This window comes from Leiobunum rupestre, chromosome 5, assembly GCF_980474605.1.
Source record: "Leiobunum rupestre chromosome 5, qqLeiRupe1.1.hap1, whole genome shotgun sequence".
NCBI classification, from domain to species: Eukaryota; Metazoa; Arthropoda; class Arachnida; order Opiliones; family Sclerosomatidae; genus Leiobunum; species Leiobunum rupestre.
The window spans coordinates 8,161,581-8,176,151 of NC_143388.1; the positions used below are offsets into that span (position 1 = coordinate 8,161,581).

A 14,571-nucleotide genomic window follows, 5' to 3' on the forward strand; every position below is an offset into this window, starting at 1 on the left:
GCAAGCCCTGCATGCCACGCGAGCCAACAGCTCCCTACACTCACTATTAACGTTAACCTCAACAAGTTTTTATGGAAGGAGAAACCAAAGAGCTTGGGGGAAAACCCCATACACCAGTGGGGAGAGAACTTGCAATCTCAACGCGGAAGGAGTTGTTCCGAGGTTTCACCCAGTGCCACAAGCTGGGCTCGAACCCGGCTCCTCTTGCTGCGAGGCGAAAGTACTAACCACTACACCACCCCACTTCATATTACATGTTATTGGATATATTTGGTCTCACAAACTGTGAATAGTGCTTAAAAGTGTTTTAATTGTTTGGTTACGGTGTTGAAACGAAGTTAAACAACATCGAATTGGCTTTAAATGTGGTTTGGATGGTGTGAAACGAACCCCAATTTCTTGAAGTGTTTGTACTATTTAAACATTTATTTAGTGTTAAGTCACACTATTTTTTTACCGTAAAAAAGTAAGTCCCTTTTGAAGTGTAAAAAAGGTGTGATATAAAGGCATGCTCGTTGCCCTCAACCCCGGATGGGATTGGTTTTTTTTTCAATTATCACTTGTATAACATTATGTAGTCCGTTTGGGCCTGAGCTGGGGTATTTCTACTTTTGTTTAAAAAGTAATATTTTGAAAATAAATAAAGTTTTTTAAGTAAAACATGTCGGGGAAGGCGAAATGCAGAAAAGTGGTCGTCTTTTGTGTTTTATGTGAGAAAAAGTTTTCATCGAATGAGCTTACAAAACCAAAAGATGTAGGGTCTTGGATTTCATTGTATAAAGCTGCTGAGATTAGAAAGTTCAAACCAATTTTGATCATACACGTACTTATTGAAGAGACATCGAGCGTTCCAGATACTTTATACCATTGAAGCTGCAGGTTAACTTTTACATTGAAAAAAAAAACTCTCGAGGAATTAGAAAAGAAGCAATCGGAACACGCAGTGGGTGAGCAAAGTGATTCTGTAAATCTTAATCCTCGCCGGTCCACGCGAAATGCCTCGTCCAAGTCAAGGGTATATGAAAAAATCTGTATATTCTGTGAACGCATGGAATCTCAATTTAAGAGGAACGGCAAACGCTAGCCTTCCACAGTACAAAATGTATTTCCCCGCGCTTCAATCAGCTCGGGAGACTCCGTAGGAGTATCCCAAGGTCGATTGTACCACGTGATCGTAAAATTACAAAATGGAAGCTCTTTATAACAATGATTTAAGTTTTTAATCAATGCTTGTTGGTTTCCACTATTTATTAGTCTTTAAATAAACTATGAAGTTAAATTGGCTACTCTTTGCGCTCTAATTTAACGCGTAATACGATTTAATTGCTTAAAAATGCCGAAAAGTAAACAATGTATGTATTCTCTGTGCCAAAATAATACATATTCAGCTAAGCCTCGGACTGTACACACGAACTTCGTACCGTTTCCACGTTTCCGAAGAGAACCCCTTAAGTGTCAACAATGGATATCGGCGTGTGGAAGGTTTGATGATCGTTTAACCATCGAAAAACTTACCAAAAAATCTTTCTACATATGTGAAGAACATTTTATTGGAAGTAAAGGGCCAACTTCCGAACATCCAAACCCTGTACCCTATGAAGAAACCTCAGAAAGCTTGAATCTTATGGTATGTTTTAAATGTTTTCTTGTGAAGTTATATATTTGTTTTTAAATTAATTATATTCCTTTCTATTTTAATAGAATCAGTCATTCGGAGTACAGAGTATTCAGTCTCGGTCAATATTAAATGTATCAGATATTTTGCCAGATACTTCTGAAGTGGTTATTGATGAGGAAACTGATCCGGTGGTTCTGATGACTGAGGTTACAATATGCTCCTCTGAAGAACCTTACCAAACTGAAACAGATTTGAGTAATACCGTTAGTGATTCTAATATATTCAATTCCGGTGTAAGTTTAATATAATATAATTTAATATAATTGATTCAAATAATTAATCTCACACCTTTTTTAGACTTGTTTAAGTAAACAAGCGAACATTCAAACTCTGGCTGGAAAACCTATTCCGAATAATTGGACTCTAATACTTACGAAAGAAGGAATAGCATTAACCAAACAAGATATTGAAAAAGGGTTGATCACAAAGTCCTTCACTTTAAAAGACCATGAGCTCCGTGGTATATTACGAATTAATGGCAAAGTTATCAATCCGAATCACCCACTAGTAAAGTCACTCCCTGATGTTACAAATGAAGACCTACTTTTTAATCTTCTGATTGCTGTCGATCAATATCCCCTCTGCACTGGAATTCTAAAAGATGAACTCTTAAACCATTTTAAAACTAAGGAAAAAACAAATGGGTATATAAATTTATGTGATGAAGCCCTACATTCTTTATCCTGTGAAATAATTCAAAGCCACCAGAAAAAACAAAACAAAATTAATTTAGAAACAAAAGACTTGTGTCATTTTTGCACTAGTTATCGAAGAGTTCTGATTAATAGCATTATACGCCAAAAAAATATTCCAACAGCACATGGGGAAAAAATAATACAGTATTTACAGCGTGATGCGCTAGTAAAAAAATTGAAAACTCAAACTCAAAGAGCGATTGACCTTAGAAAGAAAATAAAGAAAGTCAAGCTTAAGATGAAGAAGGATTTCAAGAAGTCTGGGCAGTATTTTTGTGAAACCGATACACTTTTTATATGTGAACAGCTAGAAAAGCAGAAAAAAATATTGCCAAAAAATTCGTTCAAGAGAATATTTGTGGAACAACAATTAAGTATCTTAAAAACTAAAAGCAAAACACAAAGGCGGTGGCACCCTAAAATTATTAAGTGGGCACTTGTACAAGAAATCATCGTCAACTTACAATGCTATGGTTTCCAGTGGAGTATTCGAGCTTCCGTCGAAGAGAACACTATACAACCATAGCTCTCACATTGGACTACTAGCTGGATTCACGAAAGACAGTTTTGTTCAGGCTACTGAAATGCTCTATTCAAGTTGTCCCGAAGAACACCAACAATATGTATCAATTATCATAGATGAAATGAAGATAAAAGAAGATATTATTTATCGGAACAGCACGGGAGAATTGATGGGCTTCAGTAACTTGGACAAGACTGGAAATGAAATTTTAAATATAAGGAGCGAGACCAGTGAATTATCTGAAGTAGCAACCCACGTCCTTCAGATTATGATAAGGAGTATCACTGGAAATTTTAAGTTTCCTCTTTCATATTTTCCATGTAAGGATATGAATACTGACAGCCTTCATAGGATACTTTCCGAAGCCATCTCGAAGTTGGAATTTCATGGAATTAAAGTGCTTAGCATTATCGCAGATGGAGCAAGTACAAATAGGAAAATGCATCGTAATTTTGTTTCTAATGGATACCGTTGGAAGAATATCTACGCATGCGATGAAGAAAGATACGTATATTTTATATGTGACCCACCACATTTGATAAAGACGGCTAGAAATGGCTTTAGTCATAGTAACTTCCACATGATGACCAAAAAACTTATTAAAAATGGTCAACCAATACAATGGACACAAATCGTGAGGTTATATGAATTGGACCTTCCCCCAACCATTAAAATAGTTCCCAAACTCACTAAGGATCACGTACGTTTGGATTCTCATTCTCGAATGCGAGTGCGTCTTGCATCGCAAGTTCTTAGTGATACAGTAGCGAACGCCCTCGAATTGGAATTTGGTGACAAATGCCGGGAAACAATTAAATTCATTCGTTTATTGAATAAATTTTTTGATTGTATGAACGCTAGGCATTTTAAAGAAGGACTTTTCAAGCGAAACCCTAACTTAAACCCATATAAGAGTGAAGAGGATGAAAGGTTAAAGGTAATTTAGCAATTTGATTATTGAATTAATAATTTGCTAAAGATTTTTTTTTAAGTGGCTTGAAGGACCATTCATTCAGTATTTTTTGGAATGGCAAAAAGAAGTGGAGAGTTTACCCAGTTCCGTCTCTGCAACTGAAAGGAGCCAAATGACCTTAAGTCGAGAGACGGTTGAAGGCTTCTTGATGACAGCAAAGTCAATTCCAGCTATAATACGCTTTCTACTTACCAAAAAGGCCAAATTTGTTTTAACTAGCCACCTTAACCAAGATTGTTTAGAACAAGAATTTGGAAAGCACCGGAGTTCTTGTGGAGGAAACACGAATCCTGACATACTACATTATGCTCAAAATATTGACAGGTTTAAGGATTTAGATGGTATTATAAAACCTCCTAAAGGAAACACACAAATTGATGATCCGTAAAGATTTATACTTTTTAATTCATTTAAAAATAAAAATAAATTACTTTTTGCATTAAAATCTTTTTTATGAACAATTTTGTTTAGGACATTACCATAATCACAATGCTTTTATCAAAACAATAAATATACTAAACTAAATAAATATCACAGCCATCATGAATTATTCCTTTTACTTTAAGGGGTAATGAAAAATCTTTGACTAGGGTTGGGTTTTCATTAGAAGTATTTTGACATGAGATTTAATTCCCCCTTTTTTCTTTCAAGCCTTTACGTAGGCTAGCTTGAGCTTTTTCTTTAAGATTTTTTCCCAAAGTGTTTGGCGCGCAAAAAAAGCTGTAACCCCTTGCCCCTCAGTCGCAAATAACTTTCAATAAGCCTTTTTAAAATTGATCCTTCTCATTAGGCACCTGAGAACTCCCCAACAAACAATGCCACTTTAGTTCCACTTCTTCATCCTCCAATACTTTGCGCTTTGCGTTATACATTCTGTTTTGGTTTTCAGCAAGTATGGCTATACCATCATAAAAACATCAACTATTTTGTCCACCATTTGAAAGAAAATGAAAGTTTCTTTCTTGACATAAAGTAGGCCACCCCTGTTATTCGCTGTTACCCAATTTGTGATGTCCAGGTTTGGTAATTCTTGGTTTAAATACACCTTTACCTCTTCCCCTGAGCCTTTAATAGCTAAGGCATTCAAAATGTCATATTTTTTAGGAACTTTTCTACACGTTGAATTAACTGTAGATCCAGCTACATAATATAGAATCTGCAGTTCACGAACAGACGACTTCTTGTTGATTATTTCCGGACTAATGTTTTCGCTTGCCTTAGGCTCACTTTTTGCTGCATTTCTCTCGATGTATAATTCTAATTCATTAAGGATGGTACGTAGAAGTTCTGAAGCACAATATTTCTTCTGATATAAGGTAATGGCACAAAATATCTGAAATTAACAATATACAATTAAAGACTTTATAACAAACAAAAATGTAATTATAAAATGCTTACTGGAGGAGCAAATGCAGCTAAATAAGAGATTGTTTCTTCTAATATTGTCTCGTTTGATTGTAGCAATTGGGCCGCTGTAAAAAATAACCTTTACACGGCTTAAGAGTTATATCACCTATAATTTCATAACCTTTTCTCCAAGGAGGAATCTTATCATCTTTAACTACGCATCCTAATTCTTGTAAGACTAAATTCAAATCAGAATTTATTGTTGATTCACCTAAACTAGACATAGCTTTAATGCCATTAATAATAGCTTCATTAAATAGTTGTTCAGAAATTTCTGCAAACGAGACATATGCACTTTTAAGTAAACATACAAATATAAGGTCTGCTTATTTAACTAACTTAATTGATTAGTATCTTCTTTTCTTATTTTTTTTGCCTGGAATTTTGCTGGAGATTTTGGTTCATTTTGACGAATAAGTACATAAGACTTGTTATTAAAGTTGTTTGCGCAGATTGTTTCCACTGTTTGAGGAATTGAGTTTGACAAATCCAAATCGCAATAAGGTTCAATTAATAGCTCTTCCTCTTTTTCTATGAATATCTCTGTCAATAAATATAATACGATATAAAGTTAGAAGGTATTTTTAACATACCCAAAGCAAAGCCACAGCAGAAGTTCATGTAGGTTCGCCAAGGCTTAACTTGTTTTTATGGGTTATTACACCTTCTTGTTTATAGTTTAATATAATCAACTTTCAAATGTGCGATATAAAATACCGATGTAATAAAAACAAAACACTGACCTTTGGGAATAAGCATGTTCGTCGTGTAATTCCTTTTTCTTTCTTCTTATGTTACCTTCCACTCTGAGCGACCTGAACACGCGCGCCATTTTGTTTTTTCTTTAATGACCTTGGCCCACTCCTACTATTCTGATCGGTAAATGGGGGTGAAAAAACCGCTTGCTTACCGTTCCTCTTAAATTGAGATTCCAAGGTGAACGTGACAAATATAAATCTGGAACCAATACCCGTGAACCACTATTGAAATCTGTCGAAATGAGATCGGATAAAAAGTTACGCGAAATTGCTATTGAACGAAGTAATTCAACAATGATAGCTATTACATCAAGAGATTACCATAAATCTTGTTACAAGGATTACACGCGCGAAAAGTCATTTGTGAGTCAGAAAAGTGAAGAAGGGAAGAACTCTACTATAGAACCGTATAAACTGGCAGAAATATCAGCTTTAGTCCACCTTTTTCAATATTTGAGAGATAAATTAATTTCGAAATCATCATTTACTTCACTGATGGATCTTACAGCGAACTTAGTTAATCTAATGAAAAACGAAGGTGTACCAGAAAACCAAATACTGAACTGAACTAAAAAACATTTGAGAAGAAATCTTGAAACAGAGTTCGGCGAGGCAATCGTTTTTTTTTTTCACCGTGGATAACTGTTTAAGTAATTGCTCAACGGCAAACACCAAAGCTCCCGAAAGGTTGACGACGAGGAGGATAAAATTACGAGAACTGGTTTATTTACATATATATATACAGAGTTACAAGATAACTTTAAAGTTAGAACTGTACTACCGAAATGAGCGAAGCTAATGAGACAAGTTACAATAATAAAGCAGTTATTATATACGCATTAATAAAAAACATGATTATCGGGTTATTTAGTAAAAAAGACGTTTCCCGATAATCTATCAGGGTAAATGCATTTCGGGTCGAGAGTCCTCATCGCATTATCTCCAACAATAACAAATCCTATGTCAGGTCAGATAATATGTCGCTTGATACGCTACTTGACGATCACATTAGATTAAAACGCAAATTCGATCAGATAAACGAACAGGGGTGTAGGAACCAGGATGGGCCGGGGGCAATGCCCCTCCCTAGAATTTTGCTGGGAGGGGCAACTAATGTTATTGCCCCCTCCAACTTTTTGGTCTGTTGAAATCTTCAAAAGTCTCAAATGCTCATTTTAAACTCATATAAAGCTAATAGAACCACAACTGTGTTTAAATTTCTTTCTTTTCCCACCAATTTACACAGTAGTAAAACGTACACATGCACTCGGAGAAGCTACACTCCATTAAAATTTCAAAACCATCTTTAGACCCCTTTTCGTATCTCTTTGCCCCCACCAACTTCTAGAACGCTCCTACGCCCCTGTAAATGAAATACCAAATTCGTCATTGTTTATTCGTCAAGCGGTGACCTCTTTGCGGCAAGACGTTAAAAAATGCGTTTTTCAGCAAAATTGGCCACCCGACCCACGAGAATTGGATTCAAACTAAAGTCATTTACGTACGTTTTTTGTACAACGGTTTCAACGTTTTTACGACAAACTTATTATGGTGGAATATCTTAGGCGTCATTAAATTTATCTCGAAAACTATTACCTTCAGAAACTCAGATCCAATTAGAAAAGTGAGCGCCATGACATTATTGCTCCAAATAGCTTTCCACCGTCTTAATCTGATCAATACATACATGGCCGCGATACATTGCAAAGAAATCATTTGAGTAACAAATGTGATGGCGCAAACATTTCTAATTGGAACGGGATTTTTTAAGCCTAATTGTTCTTGAATGACATTATGTGACCTTCTTGTTTTGGTGATAATTTTATCGGCTTCTTATTGATCGATTTACATTGGATCAAAATTAGATGGACATAAAATGTGATGGATCACATTTTTCTAATTGGAACATGATGGTTCACGAGATCAATTTTTATATGTTTTCACTTCTCCAAAATTTTACCGATTGTTGAGGTTATAAATTGTGCCTTAGATGAAGAAATGTCGAAGATTTCTTACCTAATTCCTACCGTTCTAGTTTTTGTTAGGATTAAATACGTGCACAAAGCTGTGTTGATTCTTTGGGCGTGCGCTCCTAATTTTTGAGAGCAGTGTGGCTCCCGTGACTTTGCGCGCTCCCTTCAAATATCAACAAGACGTACGACGGTCAGAATACACACAATCCTCCTAATGTGTTAAGTTTGTTTGAGCTATTCACAGCAACCTGCAGCGCCGTTATCACAACCAAAATATATCCACGGTCACATATATATACAAATTTACACTTATTTGTTACTTCTAGTCATACTTTGAAAGCATCGAAGATACCTTCGATCAGTGTAACTCTTATTTTTTACTTCTGATAACACTTATTTGTTACTACTAGTCAGCCGTTGAGTGTCACACTTATTTCTTCTGGTTATACGACAAAGACTAGTTCGATTAGTTTCATACTTATTTGTTACTTCTTATCACACTTATTTGTTACTTCGGATCACACTTATTTGTTACTTCTGATCACACTTATTTGTTACGTTGAGTGTCACACTTATTACTTCTGGTCATACGCCGAAGACTAGGTAGATCAGTGTCATACTTAATTGTTACTTCTGGTCATACGTTGAAAGCGCGGCCCACTCTGAACGGCCTTGATAAACACGCGGATTTACAATGTTGGAAATTGCGGGGGTCCGTATACGCTGCCCAAAAAACCTTACTTAGAATTAAATTTAAGGAACGTTTTTACAATTCTAGGTTATATGTAAACCACAGCTATTCAAAAATATAACTTTAATGAAAATCGGACTTAAATATGTAGATTTTTAGGCGGAAATATAAAACCACGAAAACTGGGGTCCCGTAAAATACCCTGAAAACTATACTTAAATTTAATATTTACTGATATGACCGAAGTTGTAGGTCCGCTGAATCCTAACCTATCCAATAATATTTTTTTTAACGTTATCGGACTTAATTTTAAACAAAATATCTACCACATAAAGGAAATCACCGAAAATAGTAAATTGGGCAAATTCCCAACTTCTTGGGCTCCGATTTGAAAACTTTATGAAAGGCTATCAATGGTAATATATGTACTTTTGAACGAGATATCATTGACTCTTCTAGTTATAACCGTTGAAGAGGTATGCGTGACACGGCGCCATCGGCGGCATCGGCGGCAACGGCTACACTGTACGTGAGACTAATACACACAAATCCTTAGGATTGTGTGTAAAAAGCGCTCTCAATAGCTTTAACAGTGCATCGGAAAACAACGAAAACCACCGATATTTTCCGAAAGCTTATTACATTATCGTTCGATTTACGTATTGGAAAAAAGGTAGTGATTTCTCTTTATTGATATTAAAATTCCTCGTACGTAAAACAATTTTATGATTTTATTAAAGGTAGAATAGTTATTTTTATAAACTAACGTGGCCTTCTTTTTTAAATGTTGCTCTTACGTCACAGTCTCTTACTTTCACAAGCCTACTAACGCGCGCTACAGTCGCGAGGAATATAGTTATTTTAGCGCGCGTGCTAATCGCTCGTGCGCAAAATATACTAATAAAGCTGTGTCTGGTGACGTAAGAGCAACATTTTAACAAGTTGGGCAAGACCACTTTTATTTTATAAAATCAACTACTATTTGTAGTGTCCTGCATCAGATTTAAAAGGAAAATCCCAAAACTGGGCTTGTGAAATTTTTGGCCTACTATTTTATCTCTGGTTTTCCTCTAAACATTCTTTTTCAGCTAACTCTAGTAGCAACCATTATAAACATCTACTCGCCAATGACGTCAATAATAGACACCTAAGAAATGCAGTGTAGCCCAGCCTTCCATTTACAAATTTCAATTTGCTGGTGAATATTTATTTTTCAAGTAAAAGCGTCATAACCATTATTATTATCATTTTCTATTTAAATACCTCATGCAAAAATCTAATACACCAAGAAAATTCAGACACTAGCTCTTTAAAACAAAAATGTTTTATAAATGACAATTAGCGCAAAGATATGGAAAAAAATAATTGCGACCCAATTAGTATAGGTCAATGACATCGAGTTAAAAGTATTGGCTCGCGTATGCACAGTGTCTTCTCTTTTTAAGCTGCTTGAGTAGAGGAAAGAGTTTTTTCCAGAACAGGCAGCGTTCAGTGTCGGTTTGAGACAGTTCGTAGTAGGCTTCATTGTCGGGTTCTAAAACCAGAATGTTTTTCTCCCACGAATCGTATTTTGGCCAGTAAATTGGAGCCACGTCGTTGGAGTCTGACCCTGAGTTAGGGTCTCTACAAAATTAATTACGTAATAAGGCATTAGCGACTTAAGCTTCACTAAACGACGCTTCACAATAATGCTAATTCAAATGGTTGTAAGACATACCCCGTTCTTGCAAAGTTGCCCCAATACCGCCTCAGTCGCTTTCCGAATTCAAGATCTTCCTGTTCGTAATGGCCTCCATTGAGCAAGTCACTCGTGAGATATCGCAATTCTTCTCCGTGGGTGGTGCCCATCCATTTAACGAAGTCACCACGAGGAGACCGATATGGGAAGTAGTAAGCGTATGTCTTTGGGCCCTTCAGAGTCGAGTAGCCCTCCAAGAAATCATTCCAAGGACACTTGAACGCGTAATCGGACAAAAAATCTTCGGCACTTTTCAGGTTCGCTGAAAACAAAACGGAAATTTTAAAAAGCGTGTCGCTTAATCGTTAAACGAGGCGCTTACACGACGACGAGTTGAAGTACTCCCAATCCGTGTACAGATGCTTGATGGAATCGTAGAATCTTTCGCACTGGTCGGGTAGACTCAACTCTACTACTTCTAGAAACTCTTGGTAATACGGACCTACTTTGTCGAATAGCGGTACGAAAACGAGAGGAATGATCATCGACAGGAACAGCGTCCCTTCGTTCTTGGCGACACCCGTCATGACGTCCACCTCATTCGTGATGCGAGGCGGAGATGATCCGAAGACGCTGATTGGATTTTCCACCAAAAACTTGCCATCAACAACTGGCGTGAAAACGAAAGGAAACAACCTCCTGATGGGTTCGCTCTTAATTAGTCTCTTGGCATCCATCGCGTGGAAACATCTGACCAGACCAGCGGTGCTCGACAGATGCGAACAATTTAGTCTTTTTCCCATCTGAAACAAATAGCACAGCCACGTAATTTTAAAAACTGTAAATAAAAATTCCGTCGCGAGTCAGGATATCTTTAGTCTCTAAAAAAGTTGTTCAAAGTTGAACATTTACGTGTGCAAAGTCACAACCCACTGAGCGCGTACTTTTTTTTATTCAAAGAAGAAAGGGCTGATTGAGTGTGAGAAGACCGCGAGCCCGGCGAAGACACCATCTGAGTAATCAGGGCGAGATATGTGTAACGGCCACGCCAAAGGGGGATACGTGGGGACAGGAATGGGGACACCCGTGGCGGAAGTATTCCGACCACGCGTTGGGGGATTGGTGGTCGTCCTCACACGGCCATCCACAAACTCTGCCTCCCGGACGCCTGGGATTACAGGAGTGAGCCACTACTCCCGGCGAGAGCGCACTTTTTCGATCAAAGTTGAACGCTTTAGTGGACAAATTGAAATTTTAGGTTGCGCAAATCCCTTATAAACATGTAAGCTCAAATTTGAATAAAAAATAATTCGATCTAAAATTTGTCTAATCCAAATTCCACATTGATCTAAAATTTTGGTAATCATTGTTTCAATCTAGCGGAATAAAATTTTTGAATTCGCAATTCCAATCGGTTCTTGACTAAATTACCATCGAAGGAAAACCTAATTACTTCAATTAGATAACGATGTTTACAGTTTTCTGGCTCAATATACAACTACTAATACAACCAGTTATTTTAAAAAGATCAAAATATATTTATGAATATTAAATATTAAAATTCAAAGGATAAATGAACGGATTGGAAAAGAGTATTTGCGACCGAAACGAGTCTAGGTAGCGTAACGACGCTAGCTTCTCCGAGGTAGCACCTATGATCTAGTGTCTGCTACAGACAAATTGAAAAGTTTGGTTCATAAGATTTGCACACATTGATTTCAATTTTCAAGCTCAATGAGGCTGCACGCTGGTCACCGACTGTATGCTTTAATATTCCCAAGTGTCCAAAGACGGCAAAGACTCTCAAAGGGGGTTCAAAGTCATGACGCCTTCTGACAAGTTGATGTCTAAGTCAGTCAAGTGAAGGCGTACTTCGATTTGATTATTAAAAAATAGTGCTCGCGATAATGGTATGGTAATTGCGGGAAAGGTAGCTTGATGTTATTTATATTTTTGTTTTTCTTATAAGTGTATGCTATGGTCACGCAGAACCTTTAGTTAAAAACGCTTGGCTTGGTTGCTCTAAAATCTGCTAGGCTTATGTGTTTCACCGAACTACGATATTTCGTTTTCATATCATTTATCCCCAACTGGTCCGCGTGTGTTACTATTAGGCTTGTATTAAGCCATTAGGACTAATACTAAATCGCAATTTTTGCATTACTTATGATTTAACGTATTCACGTATACTTGGTAAAAGTTCAAGCAACTTGAACAATCCGAAATACTATAAATTTTATTTTACGACACTAACTTTCTTTTCATTTATTACGCGGAATCCTAAAAGCAGGTAAATAAACTTTTTAAACCTCCCCTCCGGGATTTCAAACTTTTCAAAAGTGCAAGCACCGCCATTGCATTGCCACCCCAAGAACTACCGCGAAAAATGTACTTCGAAAATTTACCTCAAACGCGAATTGTTTAACTTGGGCCTTTTCAAGTAATGAAAAATCCATGATCGGAGTTCCGCTGTCCATGATGGCCCGCTTAAAAAGGCCCTTCGAAAGAGGAGACATCACGTGATGCCCGACGCTGACCGCTCCGGAGCTGTGTCCAAACAAGGTGACGTCATCGGGGTTGCCTCCGAACGCCCCGATGTTGTCCCGAACCCATTTCATAGCCAATAATTGGTCCATCAATCCGCAGTTTGCGTCTGTTTCTGGGTGGTCTAAGTTCATAAACCCGAGCGACGCTAGCCTATAAAAATGTAACAGGAAACAATCCGCTTAACTGGGTTCACGTACAAAAGTGCTGCAATAAATAGGCTTTCGATCAGCAAAAAATAATTGAACTAACCTGTAATTCATGGTCACAACGACGAGGTTTTCCTCTCGGGCCAAGACACTTCCGTCGTGGAAAACGGCGGACGTGCCCGAAATGGCGAAACCTCCTCCGTGGATGAAGACCATCACGGTGGAGTTCGTTGGTTTCGGGTGAGGGACGAAGACGTTCAGAGTGAGGCAATCCTCGCTGAGCGGAGTTCGGGGGTAAAAGTTCTTAATTCCGGGAATATCGAAATGTTTGAGTGAGATTTGGTAGCAGGAGTTCCCGTATTTCGTGGCGCTGAGAACGCCCTTCCACGGCGACGCCGGTTGCGGGTGTTTGAACCTCAAGTTCCCAGTGGGACTTTGCGCGTACGGTATCCCTAAATAAGCTTCCACTTTCCTACTACCCGGTAATTCTTGAGTTACTCCTCTCACCAATCCATAGTTCGTTTTAATTACGAATTGGCCGTAAACGTGAAGATCGCGACATACTAACAATGCGCCAACTAAATAGAAGAGCGGTGACATATTGCGCGACGCGAACCCTCCACGTCAACCTTGTCAACGAACTGTCGCATACTCTTTGAAAAATCTTCTTATACTTTTTTAGAAAAAAAATTAAACGGACTAATTAAAGTACAAGATATTTTATCACTTTTTTCATCTTCCAGCTTGGAGGACAAATACCTATATCAAATATAATTTGGAGGTTAATTTGAAATAAGTACGTGAAGTCGTTACGCTTATAAAATGTCTGGAAAAAGGCTAATGTCATCAATCTATTGGCGTTCGCCAAAACTTCGCCTTGGGAAATAACTAATGTAAAACGTCTCTTTTTAGCAGGCATTAGGGGGCGGCAAAATAGTTCAATAATTATTTAGAGAGAAAAAGGTATGAATTTCAAATATTTTATACTAAAACATCCTTAGAAATACCGTAAGAAAAATAATTAAGCCTATAATGAAATAAAATTAACGTAATTTTAATCCCGGAAATATCGTAATGTCTTAGTGAAATTTGGTAGCAGGAGTTCCAGTCGAGGGGGACGCTGGTTGCGGGTGCTTGCACCTTAAATTCCCAATGGGGTTTTGCGCGTATGGTATCCCTAAATAAGCTTCCACTTTCCTCTTACCTGGTATTTCCTTCGTTACTCCTCTTACCCAACCATCATTCGTTTTAATTAATAAGTGGCCGTATGTGTGGGTATCGCAACAATCTCCAAATGTGATAAAAATGAAAATCCTGTAAAAGAACAGGGGTGACATGGTGACTAAGCGACGCGATGCCAAGTAGTCAACGAACAGTCACTCTGACAAAAAAATACCATTATATTTAAAATAAAAGAAATATAAAACATATTTGAACTGGGAGAACAAATCCTAACTAGACCCGTAATGTGGAAGTTAAGAACGCTATTTAAAAGTCTAATG

General features: G+C 37.4%; 1 protein-coding gene across 1 annotated transcript; it reads right to left on the reverse strand.

Moving 5' to 3' along the window:
• Positions 1 to 9,933: 9,933 nt before the first annotated feature.
• On the reverse strand, positions 9,934 to 13,693 carry LOC149943470 (acetylcholinesterase-like). Its single transcript, XM_090175294.1, has 5 exons — positions 13,173 to 13,693; positions 12,782 to 13,073; positions 10,759 to 11,179; positions 10,416 to 10,698; positions 9,934 to 10,321 (listed from the first exon to the last, which is right to left on the reverse strand). The coding sequence occupies exons 1-5, from the start codon at positions 13,667 to 13,669 to the stop codon at positions 10,099 to 10,101; spliced, it is 1,716 nt and encodes a 571-aa protein (XP_090031420.1). The 5' UTR covers positions 13,670 to 13,693; the 3' UTR covers positions 9,934 to 10,098.
• Between the last annotated feature and the right edge of the window lie 878 nt (positions 13,694 to 14,571).